Below are 27,264 nucleotides of genomic sequence, written 5' to 3' on the forward strand. Positions count from 1 at the left end.
ACCGCAACTAGAGAAAGCCCGTGCACAGCAACAAAGACCCACCACAGCCAAAAATAAAATAAATAAATTTATTTAAAAAAAAAGATTCAGTGAGTTGGTTTATATTAAAAGCAGCAAAGACAATGCCTAACACATACTAGATAATAGATTCAGTTCACTTCACCAACATTGACTGAGCTATGTACTGTTAGAAATAAAAAATAATAATAACAAACATTTATAGAGTACTTACTATACTTGAAACTCTACGTGCTTTAAAAAAAATCTCTGTGCTCAAGAGAGCTCTCAGTCTAATAAGGTATCATCTATATAAGCCAACAATTAGAATGTAAGCGACTGTGTGTTTTATCAGAGGTATAAGAAGTGCTACAAAAACCTAAAAGAGGAAGTGCCTGGTTTTGCTATGTCAGTTGGCTTTGCAGAGAATTTGGTGGTTACATCAGGCCTTGAACTGCAAAATGGACCTCACTGTGCCAACAGGACATGAGGAGCAGTCCAAACAGATGGCAGTTCCTACCTAGCTTTGCCACTTACTTTGCACATGGGCAGGCAATGAGGGATGAGAGAACAGGGCCCAGCGTTAGATGCTGCAGAGAGCCCAGGAACCCAGCCATGCAAGCAGCTTCATCTTTGCCCATCTCTTCTCTTTTCATTAAAAAAACAACTAAAGTGTATAACTAGTAGAAACAGAAAATACGCTTTACCAAGTTACATAATGTTGCACTTAAGGTATTTTTTTCAAAGAATAAAATTTTTTAAATAGATGTTTTCTCTTTAACAATGACAAATAAGGAGAAAAAAAATGGTTGATCTGAAAAATGTTATCTCAACGCTTCAGCATGTAGTCATTGCAAACATCCACCTACCTGTCTCAAATAGTTAATATATTCATATAAGTTTATAATAAAATTCCTGGAGTTACATATAATATCTATATAAATACCACAGAATTTCATTACCACTAATGGTAGTCTAATGAATACCAGGGGGCTTAATAATAATTTGTCACAATATGAAATATTATGTATTTACTAGTTATGCATACTGTGAGAATGCTGCTTTATTACTTTTTACTTCATTTCTTTCCAGTGAAAAAGTTGTTAAATGACAATCCATTATACTCTCATCTAAGGATTGATCCAAATTTTAATATCTCCTGTAGGCTAATAGCATTTGTGATTTGCTTAGGGAACTCTGATAAACATAGAGCCTGGAAATCAGTCGCAAACCAGTGTGTTTATATGTGTTTTTAAAATTCCTTTAGGCTAATAGAAAGAACTCTTTGCCATCTTTTTCATAGTGCAGTCCTAATCCATTCCAAGGCATTTGAGAAATCTCAATTAATAATGGTGACAGTCACGAGGAGGAATTTTTTTAAGGACCGAGAAATGCATTAGTGCATTATTGCTCACCCTGAATGTAGAGGGTTACCTTTAGAACTCCAAGAATCCAGAGTTCTGGATCATCATTTTTGGAAAAGAAGTCTAGAAAGGGATAATCTTCAAACAAGATAATGTAGCTCCTTCCTAACAAGAAAAGTGTTTGAAGTCCTTTTTTCAGGATACAGTCTAAACTATACAGTAAATATAATATACTTTAAGAATGGTAGAGTATGTATATGACAGACCAGATAGGCAATAGCACATCAGTCAAAGGTTCATGTTCCAGATTCAGGCAGTTATGAATTTGTTTCCAGCTCCTCCACCACACAGTAGGTGTGTAACTTCAGACTAGCCAATTTTTAAACTATTTAAACCTTAGTTTTCTAATGTATAAACTAAGATGAAGAGTATATTAACAAAAATAATTTACTTAATTCTACTATTTGCTAAGTCATGCATTATTTTAACACAAACCTCACAACAAAACTCATAAAATAAGCAGTATCATTCCCCTTTTCACATGAGAATATATTTATATTTCTTGATGTTATTATTACAAGGGTTTAATGAGATAATAAAAATTATTTACAAGAGTGCCACGTAGTAAATTCTTAATAAATGTTAGCTATTATCGTTAAGATTTAAATTTTTTATCATTAAGATTTAAATAATGACTTCTCTATAATTCAGTAAAGGGAGAAATATTAACTAATCCATTTAACAGCATGAAAACTTAATTCAACATTTTACTGGAAATATTTAGAAAAGTTCTTATTTAGTCTTTGATATAATCACATGATAAAATGTGACAAAGCATACCTAATTTTTTTCTCCAGAGAAGAAATTTATTTACACAAAAGACATAGTCAAAAGAACTTTTATACAGCAAAAGAATTAGAAATATATTAGAAATAACTTGAGAATAAATATATCTCCTAATTTCTTTTCTCAAGGTAGTCTGTAATGACAGAAGCAGGAATATAATTTTCTGCTATAAGGCATCAACAACTTGTTTTTAAACATAATTATCATCAATTATATGCAAAATATATCCCTCTCTTAGGATAAAAATGTTACAGAGGCCTGTGAGAAACCCTTGGGAAGGTGGACTATTGTCACTCATCCAAAGTATAAATAGCATCAATAGTTTCTAAAGAACTAACGCTAGCTTGCCTTCAGCTGAAGGAGTCATGGCTATGAGTTAGAGCTGATGCTAATAAGAAAAGAAACTGGAAGGAACAAGAGAAACTCTTGGCATGCCTCTGTCGGTCTTTTCCGGGCTCTTGTGAACCAGGCCTAAGGTAATGGTCTTGGAAAATAAGTGATAACCTTACATGACTCAGGAATGGGTATTGGCTAACCTGTAGGAATACTTAACATAACAACAAGAATATAAACTATACCTATAATTAGTCATTGCAGAGATACCTTTGGTAAGTGTGGAGTGCAGAGTTTTACAGATGTTCATCAAATTAAAATTATGTTGTTCAAATCTCTCACATTTGTGGTTCTTGGCCCTGGCAACACATTAGAATCATTGAAGAGACTTCTCAAGGAAGCTCATGCCTGGGTCCATCCAGACCCATTTAATCAAAACCTCTGAATTCTCAGGCTCAGGAACAGCAAGTCCTAGGGAGGATGAATTTTTTAAAGTAACATTCATACATACATATGTCATAGCAAAAATGTTATCCTTTTTTATTATACCCTATTCTTTTATATTTTCAATTTCTCTTTTTGTTTGATAATTTTCAATTTATTTATTTCATATCCTCTGCTTGTTCTATTATGTGCAGTTCTTGGGGATCTACTGCTATAGTGTATGTCTGCAGACTCTTATTCATGGTGATTTTTTCACACTGTTAATTTCTGGAATGGAAATGGCTTGAAATGTTAAGCTGGTACTATCCAGGTTCAAGATAAATAGTATTTTTTCCTTCTCTTTATTAGCAAATTTTGTAAGGTAATGATTTTTCCATATATTTATATTTTCAGTTACAAATTTCATGAAATGGGAGGTTTGGCTTTTAAAAGTTTTATGTTACTATCCTTTGAAAAGCTAAGCAGTGTTATTAGTCATTAAGAATTTAATAAAAATTAGTTTACTATCACAGTTTTCCTCTGAATGTCCAGATTAGAAAGCAACAGAAAGTTCAAGGAAGAGAAAAAAGCCAAATCTTTGAAATAATTTATTTTTTGACTCAATTTCAATCTTTGATAACATATATTTTTCTTATTTGCAAATTGATTTGTATTCAATAATTTACAGTTATAGAAAAGAAAAATACAAAATACATTTAAATATATATTTAATAAGTAACTTCTATTGAAAACAACAAAATTACATGGACACTCGGATAGTTCAAAATATGTGGCTGCCACAGTGACTGTATATTTGGAAGCTTTCTTTAAACAAAGCTTTACTCAGTACTACTGAATATAAAATGTATCAATTAGGAGCTACACTCACTCAAGAGTGAGTGACAGATATGGATTCTGCACAGTGAGGCAACTCCTGGGGGATAGGGTGGTGATAATCTACAGAGCCCAGTTGGAAACCACTACAGGAGGCATACATCACATCATCTTTGTTGGACACAGTGTTTCAAATGGGATTGGACTTTAATATTTATATGTAAATAAGGTAATACATATTTAATCAGTTTCTACATTATTTCAATATATATTGATAGTAAAAATACATTCAACAGTGACACGCATGGTAGAAGGCGGAAGCTCTCAGTGGAGCAGCCGTCCCCCACCACCTACTGATGCCCACTTCCTCCATCCTGCTCCCTGCTCTGCCCCATCCCTGGCATCCCCATCTCCCTCCACAAGTGACTGAGCGTAGAGTGGCCCTAACACCATCCCAGCATGAAGCCCGGGTCCCTGCGGAGGCTGACCTCAGCGTCTCTTCCCTCCACCATCACTGAGCTGCCCCGGAAACCAAGGAGAAAATAGCATGACCACCAACCCCACCCACGACCATAATGCTGTTATACTCATGAGGGACCCCACTGGCTGAAGCCCCATCTGCCCTCAGGCCCGTGCACCAGGAGAGAAGATAAGATGGCAGAGTAGAAGACCTTGAGCTCACCTCCTCCCACGAGAACACCAAAAACACAACTAACTGCTGAACAACCATCAATGAAAAAGACTGGAACCTACCAAAAAGAGATATTCTACATCCAAAGACAAAAAAGAAATCACAACAAGATGGTAGGAGGGGCACACTCATGATATAATCAAACTCCATAACCCCCAGGGGTGGGCAACTCACAAACTGGAGAATAATTATATCACAGAAGTTCTCCCATGGGACTGAGAGTTCTGAGCCCTACATCAGGCTCCCAAGTCTGGGGGGTCTGGATGAAGAAACCCAAGGGCATTTGTCTTTGAAGTCCAGTGGGTCTTGATCACAGGAGCTCCACAGGAATGGGGGAAACAGAGACACCACTCATGGAGGACACACACAAGGTCTTATGCACAACAGGACCCAGGGCAAAAACAGTGACTTCATATGAGCCTGGGCCAGACCTGCCTGCTGGTCTTGGATGGTCTCCTGGGTTGAAGGGAGGTTGGCTCTGGCTCTCTCTTGGGACATAAAAGCTGGTGACAAACATATCTGGAGTATTCATCTGAAGGCTGACACCTTGCTTGGGATATTAGCACCAAGACCTGGCCCCACCCAACAGCCTGTAGGCTCCAGTGCTTGGATCCCTCAGGCCAAACAACAAACAGGGTGGAACACAGTCCCACTCATCAACAGACAGGCTGCCTAAAGACCTCCTGAGCTCAGAGCCACCTGTGGACATGCCCATTTACATGGCCCTGCCCACCAGAGGACCAAGACCCAACTCCACCCACCAGTGGGCAGGTACTGGTCCCTCCCACCAGGAAGTCTATAAAATCCTCTAGACTAGCCTCACCTACCAGGGGGCAGAAACCAGAAGTAAGAAATATACAGTCCCACAGCTTGTGGAATTGAGTCTACAAACACATCAGAACCTACCCTGGGACCAGCTGGTACCTGAAGATTGGGTGATGAGAGGGGGGTGTACTGCTTGAACACATAGGACATCCCCCACAGAGGGACACTTCTGCCAGGTCAAGAAACATAACTAACCTTCCACATACATAAAAATACAAATAGAAGTTCAGACAAAATGAGATGGCAGAGGAATATGTTCCAGACAAAGGAACAAGATAAAACCCCAGAAGAACAACCAGTGACATGGAGATAGGCAGTCTACCTGAGAAAGAGTTCACAGTAATGACCATAAAGATGATTCAATAATTCAGGAAAAGAATGGATGCACAGAGCAAGAAGTTATAAGAAGTTTTTAACAAAGAATTATAAAAAAATAAAGAAAAACCAATCAGAGTTGAAGAATACAATAACGGCAATGAAAAATACACTAGAAAGAATTAATAGCAGAATAAATGAGACAGAAAAACAGATAAGTGAGTTGGAAGACAGAATGGTGGATATAACTGCCTTGGAACAGAATAAAGAATGAAAAGAAATGAGGAAATCTAAGAGACCTTTGGTAAAACATCAAATGCACCAGCATTTGCATTATAAGGATCCCAGAAGGAAGAGAGACAGAGGGCCTGAGAAGATACTTCAATAGATAATAGCTGAAAACTTCCCTAACATGGGAAAGGAAGCAGTCACCCAAGTCTAGGAAGTGCAGAGAGTACCATTCAGGATTAACCCAAGGAGTAACATGCTAAGACACACTGTAATCAAACTGACAAAAATTAAAGATAAAGAAAAAAATATTAAAAGCATTGAGAGTAAAGCAACAAAACATACAAAGGAACCCCCATAATGTTATCAGCTGATTTTTCAGCAGAAACTCTGCAGACCAGAAGGGAGTGGCATGATATGCTTAAAGTGATTAAAGGGAAAAACCTACAACCAAGAACACTCAGCAAGGCTCTCGTTCAGATTTGACAGAGAAATCAAAAGCTTTACAGACAAGAAAAAGCTAAGAGAATTCAGCAACACCAAACCAGCTTTATAACAAATGCTAAGGAACTTCCCTAGGCATAAAAGAAAAGGCCACAACTAGAAACAAGAAAATTATAAATGGGAAAGCTCACTGATAAAGGAAAAACATCCAGTAAAGGTAGGAAATCATCCACACACATATATGATATCTAAATCAATAATCGTGAGAATAGGAGAGTACAAATGCAGGATACTGGAAATGCATTTGAAATTAAGAGATCAGCAACTTAAACCAATTATGCATATATATAGATTGCTATATCAAAACCTCATGGTAACCGTACAAAACAAAATATAGATATACACACAAATAAGAAAAAGGAATCCAAACACAAAACTAAAAATAGTCATCAAATCACAAGAGAACAAAAGAGTAAAGGCAGAAAAAAAGACCTACAAAAACAAATTCAAAACAGTTAACAAAATGGCAGTAAGAACATACATATCAATAATTACCTAAAACATAAATGGACTAAATGCTCCAACCAAAAGACGTAGACTGGCTTCAGGGATACAAAAACAAGACCCGTATGTATGCTGTCTACAAGAGACCCACTTCAGACCTAGGGACACATACAGACTGAAAGTGAGGGAATGGAAAAAGTTATTCCATGCCAATGGAAATCAAAAGAAAGCTGGAGTAGCAATACTCATATCAGACAAAATAGACTTTAAAATAAAGACTGTTACAAGAGACAAGGAAGGACACTACATAATGATTAAGTGATCAATCCAAGAAGGTATAACAATTACATATGCACCCAACATAGGAGCACCTCAATACATAAGGCAAATACTAACAGTCATAAAAAGGGAAATCAACAGTAACACAATCATAGTAGGGGACTTTAACACCCCACTGTCACCAATGGACAGGTCATACAAAATGAAAATAAATAAGGAAACACAAGCTTTAAATGATACATTAAACAAGATGGACTTAATTGATATTTATAGGACATTCCATCCAAAAACAACAGAATACACTTTCTTCTCAAGTGCTCATGGAACATTCTCCAGGATAGATCATATCTTGGGTCACAAATCAAGCCTTGGTAAATTTAAGAAAATTGAAATCGTATCGAGTATCTTTTCTGACCACAACGCTATGAGACTAGATATTAATTACAGGAAAAAATCTGTAAAAAATACAAACACATGGAGGCTAAACAATACACTGCTTAATAACCAAGAGATCACTGAAGAAATCAAAGAGGAAATCAAAAAATACCTAGAAACAAATGACAATGAAAACACGACGACACAAAGCCTATGGGATGCAGCAAAAGCAGTTCTAAGAGGGCAGTTTATAGCAATACAATCCTACCTTAAGAAACAAGAAACATCTCAAATAAACAACCTAACATTACACCTAAATCAATTAGAGAAAGAAGAACAAAAAAACCCCAAAGTTACCAGAAGGAAAGAAATCATAAAGATCAGATCAAAATGAAAAAGAAATGAAGGAAATGATAGCAAAGATCAATACAACTAAAAGCTGGTTCTTTGAGAAGATAAACAAAATTGATAAACCATTAGACAGACTCACCAAGAAAAAAAGGGAGAAGATTCAAATCAATAGAATTAGAAATGAAAAAGGAGAAGTAACAACTGACACTGCAGAAATACAAAGGATCATGAGAGATTACTACAAGCAACTCTATGCCAATAAAATGGACAACCTGGAAGAAATGGACAAATTCTTAGAAATGCACAACGTTCCGAGACTGAACCAGGAAGAAATAGAGAATATGAACAGACGAATCACAAGCACTGAAATTGAAACTGTGATTAAAATCTTCCAACAAACAAGAGCCCAGGACCAGATGGCTTCACAGGCAAATTCTATCAAACATTTAGAGAAGAGCTAACACCTATCCTTCTCAAACTCTTCCAAAATATAGCAGAGGGAGGAACACTCCCAAACTCATTCTATGAGGCCACCATCACCCTGATATGAAAACCAGACAAAGATGTCACAAAAAAAGAAAACTACAGACCAATATCACTGATGAACATAGATGCAAAAATCCTCAACAAAATACTAGCAAACAGAATCCAACAGCATATTAAAAGGATCATACACCATGATCAAGTGGGGTTTATCCCAGGACTGCAAGGATTCTTCAATATATGCAATCAATCAATGTGATACACCATATTAACAAATTGAAGGAGAAAAACCATATGATCATCTCAACAGATGCAGAGAACGCTTTTGACAAAATTCAACATCCATTTATGATAAAAACCTTCCAGAAAGTAGGCATAGAGGGAACTTACCTCAACATAATAAAGGCCATATATGACAAACTCACAGTCAACATCGTCCTCAATGGTGAAACACTGAAACCATTTCCACTAAGATCAGGAACAAGACAAGGTTGCCCACTCTCACCACTATCATTCAACATAGTTTTGGAAGTTTTAGCCACAGCAATCAGAGAAGAAGAAATAAAAGGAATCCAAATTGGTGAAGAAGAAGTAAAACTGTCACTGTTTGCAGATGACATGATACTATACATAGAGAATCCTAAAGATGCTACCAGAAAACTACTAGAGCTAATCAATGAATTTGGTAAAGTAGCAGGATACAAAATTAATGCACAGAAATCTTTTGCATTCCTATACACTAATGATGAAAAATCTGAAAGCGAAATTAAGAAAACACTCCCATTTACCATTGCAGCAAAAAGAATAAAATACCTAGGAATAAACCTACTTAAGGAGACAAAAGACCTGTATGCAGAACATTATAAGACACTGATGAAAGAAATTAAAGATGATACCAACAGATGGAGAGATATACCATGTTCTTGGATTGGAAGAATCAACATTGTGAAAATAAGTATACTACCCAAAGCAATCTACAGATTCAATGCAATCCCTATCAAACTACCACTGGCATTTTTCACAGAACTAGGACAAAAAATTTCACAATTTGTATGGAAACACGAAAGACTCTGAATAGCTAGAGCAATCTTGAGAAAGAAAAACGGAGCTGGAGGAATCAGGCTCCCAGATTTCAGACTATACTACAAAGCTACAGTAATCAAGACAGTATGGTACTGGCACAAAAACAGAAATACAGATCAATGGAACAGGATAGAAAGCCCAGAGATAAACCCATGCACATATGGTCACCTTATCTTTGATAAAGGAGCCAAGAATATACAATGGAGAAAAGACAGACTCTTCAATAAGTGGTGCTGGGAAAACTGGACAGCTACATGTAAAAGAATGAAATTAGAACACTCCCTAACACCATACACAAAAATAAACTCAAAATGGATTAAGGGCCTAAATGTAAGGCAGACACTATCAAACTCTAAGAGGAAAACATAGGCAGACACTCTATGACATAAATCACAGCAAGATCCTTTTTGACCCACCTCCTAGAGAAATAGAAATAAAAACAAAAATAAACAAATGGGACCTAATGAAACTTCAAAGCTTTTTCACAGCAAAGGAAACCATAAACAAGACGAAAAGACAACCCTCAGAATGGGAGAAAATATTTGCAAATGAAGTAACTGACAAAGGATTAATCTCCAAAATTTACAAGCAGCTCATGCAGCTCAATATGAAAAAAACAAACAACCCAATCCAAAAATGGGCAGAAGACCTAAGTAGACATTTCTCCAAAGAAGCTATACAGCTTGCCAACAAACACATGAAAGAATGCTCAACATCATTAATCATTAGAGAAATGCAAATCAAAACTACAATGAGGTATCATCTCACACCAGTCAGAATGGCCATCATCAAAAAATCTACAAACAATAAATGCTGGAGAGGGTGTGGAGAAAACGCAACCCTCATACACTGTTGGTGGGAATGTAAATTGATACAGCCACTATGGAGAACAGTATGGAGGTTCCTTAAAAAACTAAAAATAGAACTACCATATGACCCAGCAATCCCACTACTGGGCATATACCCTGAGAAGACCATAATTCAAAAAGAGTCATGTACCACAATGTTCATTGCAGCTCTATTTACAACAGCCAGGACATGGAAGCAACCTAAGTGTCCATCGACAGATGAATGGATAAAGAAGATGTGGCACATATATACAATGGAATATTACTCAGCCATAAAAGAAACGAAATTGAGTTATTTGTAGTGAGGTGGATGGACCTAGAGTCTGTCATACAGAGTGAAGTAAGTCAGAAAGAGAAAAACAAATACCACATGCTAACACATATACATGGAATCTAAAAAAAAAAAAAAAAAATTGGTCATGAAGAACCTAGGGTCAAGATGGGAATAAAGATGCAGACCTCCTAGAGAATGGACTTGAGGACACGGGGAGGGCGAAGGGTATGCTGGGACAAAGTGAGAGAGTGGTGGTGTATATATGGACATATATACACTACCAAATGTAAAATAGATAGCTAGTGGGAAGCAGTCACATAACACAGGGAGATCAGCTCGGTGCTTTGTGATCACCTAGAAGGGTGGGATTGGGAGGGTGGGAGGGAGGGAGATGCAAGAGGGAAGATATGGGGATATATGTATATGTATAACTGATTCACTTTGTTATAAAAACAGAAACTAACACACCATTGTAAAGCAATTATATTCCAATAAAAATGTTAAAAAAAAAAATTAAGGTAAAGAACAAGGTATTTAAAAAAAAAAAAAAGACACATGCACCCCAATGTTCATTGCAGCACTATTTACAAGAGCCAGGTGTTGGAAGCAACCTAAATGACCATCAACAGATGAATGGATAAAGAAGATGTGGTACATATATACAATGGAATATTACTCAGCCATAAAAAGGAACGAAGTTGGGTCATTTGTAGAGATGTGGATGCATCTAGAAACTGTCATACAGAGTGAATTTTGTCAGAAAGAGAAAAACAAATATCGTATATTAACGCATATATGTGGAACCTAGAAAATGGTACAGATGAACCGGTTTGCAGAGCAGAAATTGAGACACAGAAGTAGAGAACAAACATATGGACACCAAGGGGGGAAAGCAGCGGGGGGGTGAGGGTGGTGGTGGTGGGATGAATTGGGAGATTGGGATTGACATGTATACACTGATGTGTATAAAATGGATAACTAATAAGAAAATAAATAAACTTTTTTTTTTTAAGTCTATAAACAATAAATCCTGGAGAGGGTGTGGAGAAAAAGGAACCCTCATACACTGTTGGTGCGAATGTAAACTACTATGGAGAACAGTATGGAGGTTCTTGAAAAAACTAAAAACAGAGCTACCATATGATCCTCCAATTTCACTCTTGGGCATATATCTGGAGAAATCCATAATTTGAAAAGATACATGCACCCCAATGTGCATAGCAGTGCTATTTACAATAGCCAAGACATGGAAGCAACCTCAATGTCCATCAACAGATGAATGGATAAAGAAGAAGTGGTATATATATATACAATGGAATATTACTCAGCCATAAAAAAGAATGAAATAATGCTCTTTGCGGCAATATGGATGGACCTAGAGATTATCATACTCAGTGAAATAAGCCAGGCAGAAAAAGACAAATATCATGATATCGCTTATTCATGGAATCTAAAAAAATACATACAAATAAACTTATTCACAAAACATAAATAGACTTACAGACATAGAAAACAAACTTATGGTTACTAAAGGGGGGGTAAATTAGGATTTGGGGATTAAAATATGCACACTACTATATATAAAATAGATAACCAACAAGGACCTACTGTATTACACAGGGAACTATACTAAATATCTTGTAATAACCTGTAATGTAAGAGAAATTTTAAAAAGAATATATATAAAACTGAACTGCTTTGCTGTATACCTGAACCTAACACAACATTGTAAATTTACCGTATTTCAATAAAAATTTTTTAATTAAAAAATGTTAAAAAATTTTTTTAAATGTTTAAGTGACATTCATAATTTTAACGTCCAACTCAACTGCTCATAAACCAAAGTCTTAAATCATTTTTTTGGTGCTTCAAAAGAAAAACTACCCATACTTCAGACAAAATGTCCTTGCAGAAAATAATTTGTCCCTAGGGAGACAGGTGTTGCTAACTCAAATATTGTATAACGAAATGTCTGAAGCTATCATACTTTTGATATATAACAAATGCTCATCTTAAGATAACCATTATACTGTTGATTTCCAGTTTATTTATCCTTATAAGTACGTCATCTGGCAGCATATCCTAGTAAAACTTCACATCATTATGTTCTCCTCCTAAGAAAAATTCTACCTGGTTCATGATAATATAAATCACGATACAGTTTGGATTTTTAAAAACCCCAAAACATATTTCACCATGAATTTCTTACACAGGACAACATGAATATTAAACAAAATATTGTTTAGAAGCCCTGGTTTTTACTACTGAGGAAAGGATCCTATGAAAACCATCATTATTATCACATGGAAAACAGATTTGATGTCTTTGGGAAACTAGGAAAACTTGCTCTTCTTAGGAATAAAAGCCAAATATTTATTTAAGTAATTTTTCTATTTTCTTTGTTTTTCATAACTGAAAACCTGGAGGCTGTTGAACTAGAAGCTAAGAGCAAATTATATTACAAGGACAAAGTGTATTTAATCAAAATGGTTTGTGAAGTTAGCATTTAAAAATGAAACAGAAAAATATGATAACAGAACTAACTCAACCAAATATGGGCTAAAAATACCTTTGTCAATTGTCTCTGGGTAACAATTAAATATGACAAATAAATTAGAAAAACCAAAATATAATCACAAAATTCAATGGTCTTATGATAAAAGGGGTCTTCATTTTTTTTTTTTCTTTTTACCATTCCTTCTATTTTAGTTCTGGCTTTTGTCTCCTCTGCCTATTTTAATATATGAGTATCCCCCAAGATTCTGTATTTAGCCCTTTGCTTTTTTTTTTTTTTTTTTAACTCTATACTACTTTTTTGCAGTCTTTTATCTATTCCCATCACATCAGCTCTTCTTCCCCTCTTCATGCACTCCTCTCAAACTGCCAGCCTGCTGAACATCTCCAACAGATGTTATACATGCCAAATGTGTCTGCAACAGAACATCTTTCCTTCAAAGCAACCAGTGTCTGGATTTCACTCTGTTTATGACTTTACCATTCTCCAAGTTACTTGGGCATAAGGCTTTAGATTTTTTTTAAATCTTTTTCTTCATTTCCACACCATTCTCATAAGTCCTCCACTGAAGATCAACCAATTCAACTCCTGAAAATCTTTCAGTTTTGAGTGGTCTTAAATGTCACCTTAGGGATACTTTGTTTTGTCCCCCTATATGGGATACCTGTCAGAAAGCCTATGAATATGCTTTAAAGTATAGATTATAGTACCTAGAGAAAAGGTTGGTTCAGGGTCCAGAGAAGCTTGCAAGTCACCATTTCCAGGAAACTCAAATATGCAGACTGGATCACACCCTAATTGAATAAAAATTAATGTATCTAGTGTACACATGTTAAAGGTTGTGCGTGTTTATCTTTGCATCACAGGTATAAAAAAAAAGCAGAAAAGACTATGTTAAATGACTTTCACCACAATGACTACATATTAGGCTTATCAGTGACTACATTTCAGCCTCAATTTTTTAAGATTTAAATTTCTGATTCAATGATCAATGGTTATGTTCCCTACTAAATTTTTCATATCTTCATTGTGGCCCTTAACACATTTATAATACGAGTTTTCTTGTCTGTCTCCTAGGGCAAGAGTGTTCTATACAGGATTACATTTCATTCTTTTTTGTATTTCCAGCACTTAACACAGTGCCTGATCCAAAATGTGTGTTGGATGAATTAACTTATATTGACTATTAGCCAATAAAGTTATGGTGACTTTTCTATTACTAAAAATAAAAAGATACTGTGCTCAACTGTGTTATTAAAAATTGGAATGTAAAAGGAGTTAACTTTTTTCCAAATAAAAATAGAAACAGTTCTAAGACTCCTTTTTAATATTTATAAACCCTTTTTAATCTGGCCACTCTTTGTCAATGTCTTAAAACTTCAAGTATCAATATTTGAGAGTTGGCTTCAGCCTCCTTTTAGTACTGCCAATTTGTTCTTTCCTCAAAAATTCATCAACTCTTATTCATTGCTCCAGTTCAAAATATAAATGTGCATATTTGAAATTAACATTTAATATCCAAATATTCTAAAATTATAATTGTTAGACTAATCTCACTAAAAGACCAACTAGTTGAGGTTTTCAATACCTTCTTCATGTTTGTCTTAATAGAAGAATAAAGGAGAAAAAGATGTAAAAGCTTACAGGAACAAAATCCATTTGCTGATTAAAAACAATATTCAAAATCAATGAAAATATATATTTTTTAAAAATTCACTGTTTTGCCGCAGAACCAGTTAAAGCAAGATCTTTGGACTTAAAATAGTAATGTCTAAAATTCAAATGCAGGGCATTTATATTTTTGTGATGTAAACTTCTTTCATCCCCTGAACTTAGGTCTATTTCAAACACAAATTCCTTGGTTGGGGACTTTTAAAGTATTTTTTTGGAAACCAGCAATCACTATCTGCCAAACCTGATGCAGTATATATGGTACAGAATAGGGACAATGGATGTGAGATACAAAGATAATCCACAAATAGACCCAACTCTGCGGAAATAAGAACAAAACAGGACCAGGAAGAAGTAAACAATCAACCTCATCCCAAAAAGACTGGGAAAGACACAGGCCGCCTCCATTTACGGAAAGAGCCTCGAGCCAATTGTATTTGACTCTCAGACAATAGGCATTTTAATAAACACCTGGATTACCTAGCTTTGAAAGTAAAAGAATTATGAACAAAAACGCTCTAAGATTACAAACTTAAAAAAGGAAGTGTCAGTATTATGCAGCATTTGGCAGAGATCTTTGGAGGCTTGAGTGTGCATTTGTGTATGATGAAACTGACCCAGTACTGTCTTTGTGAGGCATGGGGATGAGGAGTTGGCTGCTCCTGTAGGACCTACTGAGTCAGTCTACTGAGAGGCAGAAATGGAACAGCCATTCATTCAGACCGTCCTGCTTCGGTTCCTTCATCTTTATTAGATGATCGCAAACCTGTTTTGTTTGTTTGCATTGGTTGATTTCAAAAGTCAATCTATTTGCTTTTAATCAGCAAAATGACTCTGTCCTCCAGGACCATGGCAGAGAATATGACCTCATATATTTCACTACTTCCAACTGTTATCAAAATCAAAGGTACAAAAAGTAACATTCCCAAAGGATGATAACCTAAAAAATATGTAGTTTATTCATCTCTGTAATTTGCCTAGATTTTAATCCTGGATCAAACCAAAACATCATTCATTAAGCTGAAAAAATATGTGGACAGTATTTTTGTGGTGTGTGTGTGTTTGGACAAGTTGCTCTACTCCAATAAAATTGCTTTTACTGAATTGGGCTTTCTTGTGATGCCCTCTGCTTACTCGCTTTTGGTTTTATGGGTGAGATATACTGCGGAAGTTGTCTCTCACATCACTCAGCCAGCCCTTCATAAGCCCCAAGGGAGATTTCCTCAGACTGTCAGTGCAAGGAAGAGCTTTGCCTCTCCTAATCAAATGACACATTCTTATTTTATAGACCATTCAAGTCCCACGAGTATCTGCCCATGTAAGGAAATTTATTCCATTAAGTTTTCATTTTCATTTTAACTTCTTTTATCTCTTCTCAAATGAATTTAAAATAAGAACACTGTAAAAGACTCACCATTAAAGTGGAATGCTTTTAGTTAAATATATATATATATATATTCTGTATGTTTCCAGTGAGATGAACCAAACTACGGCCTCTGTAGTTTCCTGCCTTCTTAAAACAATCAGGTCTCCTTGAAGGGACCACTTAGCAACAGTTCTCCTAGTTCTAATATTTCACTTCACCTCATCTTTTGTGCATAAAATCGTATCAGTTGGCTGCCCTTGACCAACTTGGGTCCTCAGTCTTCTTGATCAATGATTCCTGGCCTGAAAATTTCTAACATTGCCATGTGCCTGCTCTTTGTCTGGCACCCATCTCTGTCCTGAGTCATCTTACCCCAAGCTGTGCATCAACTACACCAGCTGCCTCTACCTTGATCAATCTGGCAAACAGGAAGAAATGGCCAAAACAAAAAACAAAAAAAAAGAAAGCAAGATTTACAAGTTTATGAGAAAAAAGAAGTCCTAAAACTCAGTTTGATTATACTTTACCTAGATACATTTAGAAATTCAATTTGCTTTATATGTGTATTCATGCACTTTATTTAAAATGTAAAATATAAATGCCATTCAGAAATTTTAGATACAACTGAATTCATAAGGAGATAATATTCTAGTAAATGCTCTCTTTTCTCTGGATATTACCTTCAGAAAAATCTACCCTGAAATATAGACAATTTACATATTATCTTCAAAAAACTGTTATCCTCACTGGACAGCCATGTGTAAATCAATGAAGTTAGAACACTCCCTCACACCATACACAAAATATAAACTCAAAATGGCTTAATGACTTAAATATGAGACATGACACCATAAAACTCCTAGAAGAGAACATAGGCAAAACATTCTCTGACATAAATAGCACTGATGTTTTCTTAGGTCAGTCTCCCAAGGCAATATAAATAAAAGCAAAAATAAACAAATGGGACCTAATCAAACTTATAAGCTTTTGTACAGCAAAGGAAACCATAAACAAACAAAAAAAGACAACCTATAGACTGAGAGAGAATTGCAAATGATGTGACTGACAAGGGCTTAATTTCTAAAATATACAAACAGTTCATACACCTCAATTTCAAAAAACAAACAACCCAATCCAAAAATGGACAGAAGACCTAAATAGACATTTCTCCAAAGAAGACATGCAGATGGACAACAGGCACATGAAAAAATGATCAACATCACTAATTATTAGAGAAATGCAAATCAAAACTACAATGAGGTATCACCTCACACCGGTCAGAACAGCCATCATCAAAAAGTCTACAAATAATAAATGCTGGAGAGGATGTGGAGAAAAGGGAGCCCTCTTGCACTGTTGGTGGGAATGTAAATTGGTGCAGCCACTATGGAGAACAGTGTGGAGGTTCCTGAAAAAACTAAAAATAGTTACTGTCTGATCCAGCAATGCCACTCCTGAGCATATATCTGGAAAAGATGAAAACTTTAATTCGAAAAGATACATGCACCCCAATATTCATGGAGGCACTTTTTACAATAGCCAGGACATGGAAGCACCCTAAGTGTCCATCCACAGATGAATGGATATAGAAGATATGCTACACACACACACACACACACACACACACACACACACACACACACAATGGAATATTAGTCAGCCATAAAAAAGAAAGAAATAATGCCATTTTCAGCAACATGTATGTAGAGATTATCATACTAAGTGAAGTAATTCAGACAGAGAAAGATAAATATTATGATATCACTTTTATGTGGAATCTAAAAAATAGTATAGATGAACTTATTTAAAAAACCCAAACTCACAGACATAGAAAACAAACTTATGGTTACCAAAGGGGAAGAGAGGGAGGGATAAATTGGGAGTATGGGATTAACAGATGCACACTACCATATATAAAACAGATAAACAACAAGAATTTACTGTATAACACAGGGAACTATATTCAATATCTTGTAATAAACTGTAACAGAAAAGAATAGAAAAAAGGAATATACATATATACACATATACACACATATATATATATATATGTATAACCAAATCACATTGCTGTACACCTGAAACTAACACAATATTGTAAATCAACTATACTCCAATTTAAAAAAAAACTGTTATTCTCAAGCCACCCAGTACATATATGCACTTGCCATCAATGTGTAGGTGGAAGAGAAGCAAATTCTAATATAAGCTCAAAAGAAACATTAATAGAAAAATAACAAGTGAAAAAAAAATATTTAAGAACTGTTTTATTTCAGATTATCAAAGTTTCTTTAAGGAAGCGGTCATTCAACAGTTACTTCCTAAGTCATTCTATAAGGTTAGCATCACCTTGATAGCAAAGTCAGAAAAAAGATAATAAAAGCAGAAAAAACAACTACACACAAATATCTCTCACAAATATCAATGTTAAAATCCTCAACAAAATACTAGCAAACCAAATTCAGTAAAATATTAAAAGAATTATATACCATGACCATGTAGGATTTATTCCTAGAATGCAAGGATGGTTCAACAAATGAAAATCAATCAATGTAATACACCACATTAATAGAATGAAAGGAAAAAGCCATATGATTATTTCAATTGATGTAGAAAAAGCATGTGACCAAATTCAACACCCTTCATGATAAAAACACTTAACAAACTAGCAATAGAAGCAAATGACCTCAACATAATCAAGGGTTACTGTACTGATAAATACAGTGTCATGTTTAGATTAATAATCTACGTCAAGGAAACTAGACTCATTAAAAATCTCCACAAGGAGTACTTACCTGCCAAAATTTTCTTGAACTGTCTAAACCATATGTCACAGTGGTCTTCACTTAAATTAATAAGATCAAGTGTAGAATCCTTTAATTTATTTTGTTCCTTTTTCAAACATATGAAGAGTGTGATTCCTAATAAAGTACCACTTCTCTGCTGTTTAACTGAAAAACGCCGTTTCAGTTTGACAGAGAATATGTCTTTGAGTTCAATAAATTCTTCTTTATGTAGAAAATTATACTTGGAATCACCTGAAAAGAAATTAAATTTTCCAATCAAAACCACTGTGTCTACATCTTATATGCATGAATAATAAATAGTGAAAACCCAGAAAATCTTTATCATCTGTTATTTTACTGATTACGCTTTATGTCAAGTCCTGTATGAGATGGGGAGGGGGAAAAAAAAAAGGAAAATTGGGTCAATTTTCCCATAAATAGAAAAAATGGAAGGGAGTCCCTGCCACACAAGGCCTAGGACATTCAGAATCTGAGAATATTCAATGCATGAAGAATTCCAGGAACATAAACAAAGCAACATTTCAATAATAATAAATTAGTATCATGCAAGAGGCTTCCTGGTACTTACAAGGACACAGTAAAGTAATGGAAAGAAGAGAATTCACTAACAGAAGTGAGTTTATAACAGGTTGTTGAAGGCAACATGTAAAGGAAAGGAAATTGACATTCTAGGTAAAGTAACACGTGTGCAAAAAGGAGACAGAGCAAGATTACTGTGAGTAGAAAGCATTATGAATTCCTGCTATTCTAAAAAGAAAGATCCACCTGAATCATACTATAGTCAGACTTTATTTTATAGTGGCATGAAATTTTACTGGTTATGTTTAAACACAGGTCAGAAAATACTTGTTGTGATAATGGACTATTTCAGCTGACTCTCAAAGTAGAAGTGTTTTATACTTTAAAAAAAGTACTTTCAAAACTTCCACTCTGGCCAACATGGAATCACAGGGAATGCTTTTACCTTCTGCCTGAAACAACTAAAAGAGCACACCAGAGAAAGGAAATATCAGTTTCAGACATTGGACATTAGGTAGCACAGGACAGTGATCCCTGAGAGAGGGAAAACAAAGAAGTCATGTGATTACAAGCCGACTGTCCCAGGCCACAGGTAGGGGAACCCTGCTGGAGCCTGGTTGTCTCCCTGAGTTGAGGAGGATTGAGGAGCCAGGAAAGCGAAGATGACTTAGAGTTCACTTGGAAAATTATTATAAAAAAGAGAGCTGCACAGAAAGAGAACTCTGTAGATCTGCCCCCTGAATCTTCAGCTGAGCATGGATCAGTATATGTGTGAGGCCAGGGAAAGAATTACCCAAAGGATTAGAGAGAACAACACTCAGAGATCACACAGGTGTTTTCACCAGCCAAAGTGGAAAAATAATGAAATTCGTGGGACTTTGGGGAGAGTACTTAAAAAAGTATTGTCTCGTTAGTGAGCTGACCAAAGGCTGCTCTGATTCCACCTAACAAAGCTTAAGAGCAAGCCTCAAAAGGATTCAAGTGTTTCCAAGTAACTTAACATCCTAGAACAAAGCTCAAGAGTATTTACAGGAGCTGCAATGAACATTTTGGTACATGACTCTTTTTGAATTATGGTTTTCTCAGGGTATATGCCCAGTAGTGGGATTGCTGGGTCGTATGGTAGTTCTATTTTTAGTTTCTTAAGGAACCTCCATACTGTTCTCCATAGTGGCTGTATCAATTTACATTCTCACTAACAGTGCAAGAGGGTTCCCTTTTCTCCACACCCTCTCCAGCATTTATTGTTTGTAGATTTTTTGATGATAGCCATTCTGACCGGTGTGAGAGAATATCTCATTGTAGTTTTGATTTGCATTTCTCTAATGATTAATGATGTTGAGCATTCTTTCATGTGTTTGTTGGCAACCTGTATATCTTCTTTGGAGAAATGTCTATTTAGGTCTTCTGCCCATTTTTGGATTGGGTTGTTTGTTTTTTTGATATTGAGCTGCATGAGTTGCTTGTATGTTTTGGAGATTAATCCTTTGTCAGTTGCAGGACATGGAAGCAACCTAAGTGTCCATCAACAGATGAATGGATAAAGAAGATGTGGCACATATATACAATGGAATATTACTCAGCCATAAAAAGGAACAAAACTGAGTTATTTGTAGTGAGGTGGATGGACCTAGAGACTGTCATACAGAGTGAAGTAAGTCAGAAAGAGAAAAACAAATACTGTATGCTAACACATATATATGGAATCTAAAAAAGAAAGAAAGAAAATGGTCAGAAGAACCGAGGGGCAAGATGGGAATAAAGATGCAAACCTACTAGAGAATGGACTTGAGGACACGGGGAGGGGGAAGGGTAAGCTGGGACAAAGTGAGAGAGTGGCATGGACATATATATACACTACCAAACGTAAAATAGATAGCTAGTGGGAAGCAGCCACATAGCACAGGGAGATCAGCTTGGTGCTTTGCGACCACCTAGAGGGGTGGGATAGGGAGGGTGGGAGGGAGGGAGATGCAAGAGGGAAGAGATATGGAGATATATGTATATGTATAACCGATTCACTTTGTTATAAAGCAGAAACTGACACACCATTGTAAAGCAATGATACTCTAATAAAGATGTTAAAAAAGGAAAAAAAAAGAAAAAAAAAAGAGTATTTACAGGAATATGAAAATATTTAGCAACTCTAAATGGTAAAATTCACAATTGCTCTCATTCAATCAAAAATCACTACACATGTAAAAAGGCAGAAAAATACCAGCCATGATAAGAGACAAAGAAATCAATAGAAACAGATGTAGAAATGGTACCAGCGCTAAAATAGCCCCAGGAAGCAGAGGCCCTCTCTCAGCTTTCTTAGCCCTTAAGCAGGCATAAAGATATTCTCAGACTGGAGCAAAACTTTTCAGGTGCTTTAAGAAGTTCTTTCTCTGCATTCTCAGGGAGTTTGGGGGCCTTTCCCAACCATTCTGCAAACAACAGCCCAATTGCTCACAAAGCACATGTACCACTGAAAAAGAAACAAAGACAAGTTCTTCTCTCAGTGTTTATGGCAGTGGGATAGGGTGAACCCAAGGGCAAATTTTCAGGCCTGTGATTTCCTCAGAAAGCTCAAGCTTCAGGTCTGCGTATTGTCTACTTCTATTGTCACCCAGTGACCTAAGAATCAATACCCTCAAAGTATCACTTCAGTGGGAAACATTTATATATTTTAGAAAATAAAACAGTCATCACTATTACTACAATCATCACTTAATCAACAGAGTGAAAATAATGTATCATCAGAAGCCAAAATGTCCCACGTGCCTTCATGAACAGAGTGAGTCAACCCACCCACTTTTCTGTAAGTACTAATGGATTAACCCATGTTGGTAAGATTGACTTTTCTCTAGTTCAATGGCTCTCAATCTCTTTGGTCTCGGAGCCCATTTACATTCTTAAAGACTGAGGGCCCCAAATAGCTTTTGTTTATGTAGGTTATATCTATTGATATTTACTATATTAGACATTAAAACAGAGACTTTTTTAAACACAAGAATACAAAGCACACACTGCATTAGCCATCAGGGCAAAGATGTCACCACATATCTCAGCCTCTGGAAAACTCAACGGTACCCTTGAGAGAGAATAAGAGTGAAAATAACAGGTTCTTAATAAAATTATGAAAATAGCTTTGAACTCACAAACTCCCTGAGAGGGTCCTAGAACACACTTTGAAAATGCAGCTTTAGCATATTTTAGATTGTTTGTTCCCTTTGATCATATAATAAAGTTAGGACCTTTTACAGACTCAACTTTTCAATTAACTAAAATTCTTGTTTCCACTTGAATACTCCAAATTGGTACAGAATGACCAGTGAGAGTTCCTCCAATCTGCCTCCTTTGTTACAATATCCCAATAGCTTTGAAAATAACCTTTCTTTCTTATATCAGCATAGTGTTTCAAGCTCATCTGGTTTCCTCAAGGAGCCCTGGTTCCTTCTCAGGAAGAATATCTTAGAAACTAAAAGCTGGGCACTATGTGTTATATACGAGGGAAACCAAGCTCTTTCACAGTAAATCATCATTAAGATATCTGCAGCTGGCGGGCTTAGTACAAGTTATTTGCACTTGTTGAGCAGCTAGGCATATGGCCAGGGTCTCTAGAACAGGTGGGAGGGGCCAGGGAAATCTTACATCCTTCCTCTACCTTCAAGAATGGAATGAAGCAGGCTTTCAAAGGTCCCAGACAAATCCTCACCCTGTGGAATGTACTGTCTGTATGGCAAATGATACCTTGTGAAGTGTAAAGAAACTGGCCTCCCATATATCGGTGCTGCTGGGTGTCTGCTTCATACAGCTAAACGTTATAGGTAGGTCATATCACTTACCTACCTTAAAAGAATTTATACTCTTGATTATATCTGTGAGTACTTTTCCAAAAATCAGTTAAACAATTAATAAAGTTGAACATCTTTTATTTTTCATTTGTATTTCTTAAAAGAGTTGCCTCTACAAATGCATTTCCCTATTTCTATTTGGTTGCTTGTCTATTTCTTACTAATTTGTAGGAGTCCTTCAAATATTCTTGAAATTAATCCTTTATTATCTATGCATGATATATGTTACAAATAATTTCTTCTAGGCCAATCTTATAATATTCGTTATAACCTTGTGTCTCATATCAATTTGATTATTTATGTAGTCAAACATACAGCAAATAAGAGCTCCAAAGGAGGGAAGTAGAAAGGGAGGGAAGGACCACTGAGGGAAAAAAAAAAGAGGGATGAAATATATACTTTTCACTCGAAGTCCTATATTAGTCTGAATTCCTTGCTGTGTGTGCTTTACTTTGGCAGTAAACAATTCAATGACTATTCCTAGTTAAAATCTCTTGCAAACTGCAAATTTAAAGATACTAAACCAACAGCCAAGATCCAACTTAGTAGTAAAAACTAGAAAAATTTATGGAAACAGGGCAAGAATACCTATTATCATTCTTACTATTCTCAATTATTCTGGACATTCTGGTCACTATCATACATAAGGAAAATGAAATAAAAACAACTGATGGTGGAAGGGGTAGAGGGAGAGCTGAAACTATAACTATTTATAGATAGTATCACAATGTATTCACAAAACTCAAAAGAATCAACTTAAAACCATTAGAACTAATAAGAATAGCCAGTAAGGAAGCTGGTTACAAATATATCAATACCTAGCAAGAAAGCATAATGGAGATAAAGAGATCCTATGCAAATTATTATCCAGGAACAAATTTAGCAAAATGATCCTGGACTTGCTTGGGTGGAAAAGGCCATTCAAAATAAACTGAGAGACAAAGAATTGAATAAATGAAGGCATACCAAGTTCGAAGATTACATATTTTTATGCCAGTATTCTCATTATTAATAACTACTTTAATGCAATTCCAGTCAAAATCTCAATGGTATTTTTTTTTTTTTTTGATGTAAGGGGCAAGGAACCTAATCAAATGGTTTGCAAATTTTCTTGGAATAAATATGTTAATGAAGAAAATGTTTTAACAGTAATGAGGGGGAGTACATACCCAGTCAGATAAAATACTATTTTTTAAGGCTATAATAATTTAAACATCTAGGAATAGATAAATGAATGGTCCAAAGAAATACTTGTAAATATTTTAAAACTCACTAATGTGATAATGGTAGTATCCAAGTTCAGTGGGAAACATTCACTAAAAGGTGATTTAGAACTGCTTCATCTTTAAAAAAGAAAAGAAAAACTAGATCTCTATTTCATAATATACACCAATATTCCTAGATTAGAAAGAACTTTATATAACCATAAATTAGTAAAGCCATAGCATGGCAATAAAGGCAGACATTACAGAGACTGAGATACTCAACATAAAAGTTATTTAATGCCAATAAAGTCCTAAAGACCCATAAGCAGAAGTCACAAACAAAGGCCAACTGGGCAGAAATATTTGCAACATATGACAGTTAAATAATCTATTTAATCAAGAAAAGAAACACTTTAGTGGAAAAGTACATAAAAGACCCAGGCAGGCATTTCGCAAAAGAAGAAATGCAAATTGACCAATAAACATATGAGAAAGTTCAATCTAATTAGTAATCAAAGAAATGCAAATTAAAACAACAAGATACCATTTTTTGCCTTTTAGATTGGCACAAGATCAAAAATAATGCTCAGTGATGATGTCGGTAAAGGGAACCAGTCCCAGCACTGGTGGGAATGCAAAAATGGTAACTGCTGGAGAACAAGTTGGGAATACGTATCAAAAGATTTCAAAATGTTAATTGCAGCATTTATAATAGCAAAAATATTTGAAGCAATATTCATGTTCTTCAATAGGAGAATAGTTTTATCATAATCTTCAACTCACAAATGAGCAAATTAGATCTTTGTGTTCTAATCTGGAAAGACACTCGTGTTAAGAGGTATGAATAATAAGTGGAATAAAAGCAAGTGACAAAATAATCTGAGAGATTTGATCTCACTTTCTTTAAAAGGAGAAAAAACCCAAGGGGAAAATAAACAGTGGTTACCCATGAGAAGAGAGATATGAGGGAGTATGAGATTAATTTTTTCTTAAAAACCTCCCTCTCTGTAGTCAGCATTACATTTTATATTTTTTTAAAATGGAGAGAAGGGAAAATGCTTTAAAATATGCATATTTTTGATCCAGCAATTTACTTCCAGGAATTTACCCTAAGGGGATAAGTAACATGCACAATTTAGCTAAAAGAATGCTTACCCAAGCATTATTTGAGTGAAACTTGGAAACAACCTAAATATGAAATAACAGAGTATTGGTTCTGATAAATGAAGCACAGTCATATACCAGAATGCAGTTCAGTCATTAAAATGTAGAAATCTGACTAGAAAAGTGTCTAAAACAGTGCACCACATTTCCATTACTGTTTTGTATATATTTACTGAACACATAATGCATGTGGAATATATTTCCATATGCACATATGTATGAAGATGCATATGAAAACCTGGAAGGAGAATGAGTTAGCGATTTAGTTTGCGTATATGAATTTCTAATTTTCCTACAATGAAAGTATTTCTGTAATTAATTGAAAAAGATGATTTCCTTTGCTCATCCTAAAATAGTTCCTGCTCATAGTTTTCATTGTTAAAATCCCATTTTCTAAAATGTAAGGGTAGCTAATATTTAATGAGCATGTGCTATATCATTGCTATAAGCACTTTACATCTATTATCTCATTTAATCCTTAACCTGTGGATCTACTAACCTGAGGTAGATGCTTTTTCCTAAAAGAGAAGGAATTCAGGCCAGAGTGTTTACATAACCTGTCCACAGTCATACATCTGTTAGGGGCCAGATCCAAGCAATTTGGCTGGTCTTTACCAACACTGCACATTACTAAGGACCTTCTTCAAGTAAACACACACTGGTCTGACCCTTTGGATCTGTTTTTTATTCTAGTCAAACCTAAAACAGTAGGCAAACCATTGTTCTGTCTCTAACTAGTCTGTAGGAAAACAGCAAACCACCAAGGTGTCTTTTTTATTTATTTTTTAAAATAAATTTATTTATTTATTTTTGGCTGCATTGGGTCTTCATTGCTGTGCATGGGCTTCTCATTGCGGTGGCTTCACTTGTTGCAGAGCACGGGCTCTAGGTGCACGGGCTTCAGTAGTTGTGGTGCATGGGCTTAGTTGCTCCGTGGCATGTGGGATCTTCCCAGACCAGGGCTCGAACCCGTGTCTCCTGCATTGGCAGGCGGATTCTTAATCACTGCACCACCAGGGAAGCCCCACCAATGTGTCTTAACTGAGTAGTAGAGTTGATCCTTAAACAACTCAGGGCTTAGGGGTGCACCCTCAGTGCTGTCAAAAATCCGCATATAATTTATAGCCGTCCCTCCATATCCACGGTTCCCCCCATTCGTGGTTCCACACCCAAGGATGCAAACCACCACCCACTATTTACTATTAAAAAAAATCTGCATATATATGGACGCATGCAGTTCAGACCCATGTTGTTCAAGGGTCAACTGTATTTCATATGAAGCTTCAGGGTAACCTTCAAGGAAATGGAAAGTTAGGTTGTAGCAACCAGGAGCTGACAGAAGTGAAAATTCTGAAAATCCCTGTAACTCTCTGAGTGGTATCTCCTGCTTTCCCTGCTCAGGCTTCTAATCTCTTCCCACATTTGCCCACGGATTCAAATTTGGGGTTTTCACGTGACTGGTCTGTTTACCAGGGTGACAACTGGAAACTAAGAGGAAAAACTACAGATTTAGAACAAACATTTTGTTTTTATTTGAAATGAAAATAAAGATAATTGATCTGTGAATAAAATAGTTTTTGTTTGTTTTACAAACTTCTAACAATATGCAAATGTTCTTCAGCACTCTCTTTTTCTCAGCAGCTATAGAGATCTCTCAGGTGCCAATTTCCTACATAGTAAT

General features: G+C 35.7%; 1 protein-coding gene across 4 annotated transcripts in view; it reads right to left on the bottom strand.

The window, feature by feature from the left end:
- Positions 1-27,264, bottom strand: part of CERKL (CERK like autophagy regulator) — a 156,641-nt gene that overhangs the window by 82,491 nt on the left and 46,886 nt on the right. For 3 of the 4 annotated variants that reach the window (XM_082466724.1, XM_082466725.1, XM_082466723.1), the window contains one exon: positions 18,845-19,087. The exons of the other annotated variant lie outside the window; for it this stretch is intronic. In XM_082466724.1, the coding sequence (XP_082322850.1) occupies positions 18,845-19,087 (243 nt within the window). The remainder of the gene's footprint in view (positions 1-18,844; positions 19,088-27,264) is intronic. 4 annotated transcript variants of the gene reach the window in all.

The sequence above is a fragment of the Balaenoptera physalus genome (assembly GCF_965194825.1).
Source record: "Balaenoptera physalus genome assembly, chromosome: 6".
NCBI lineage: Eukaryota > Metazoa > Chordata > Mammalia > Artiodactyla > Balaenopteridae > Balaenoptera > Balaenoptera physalus.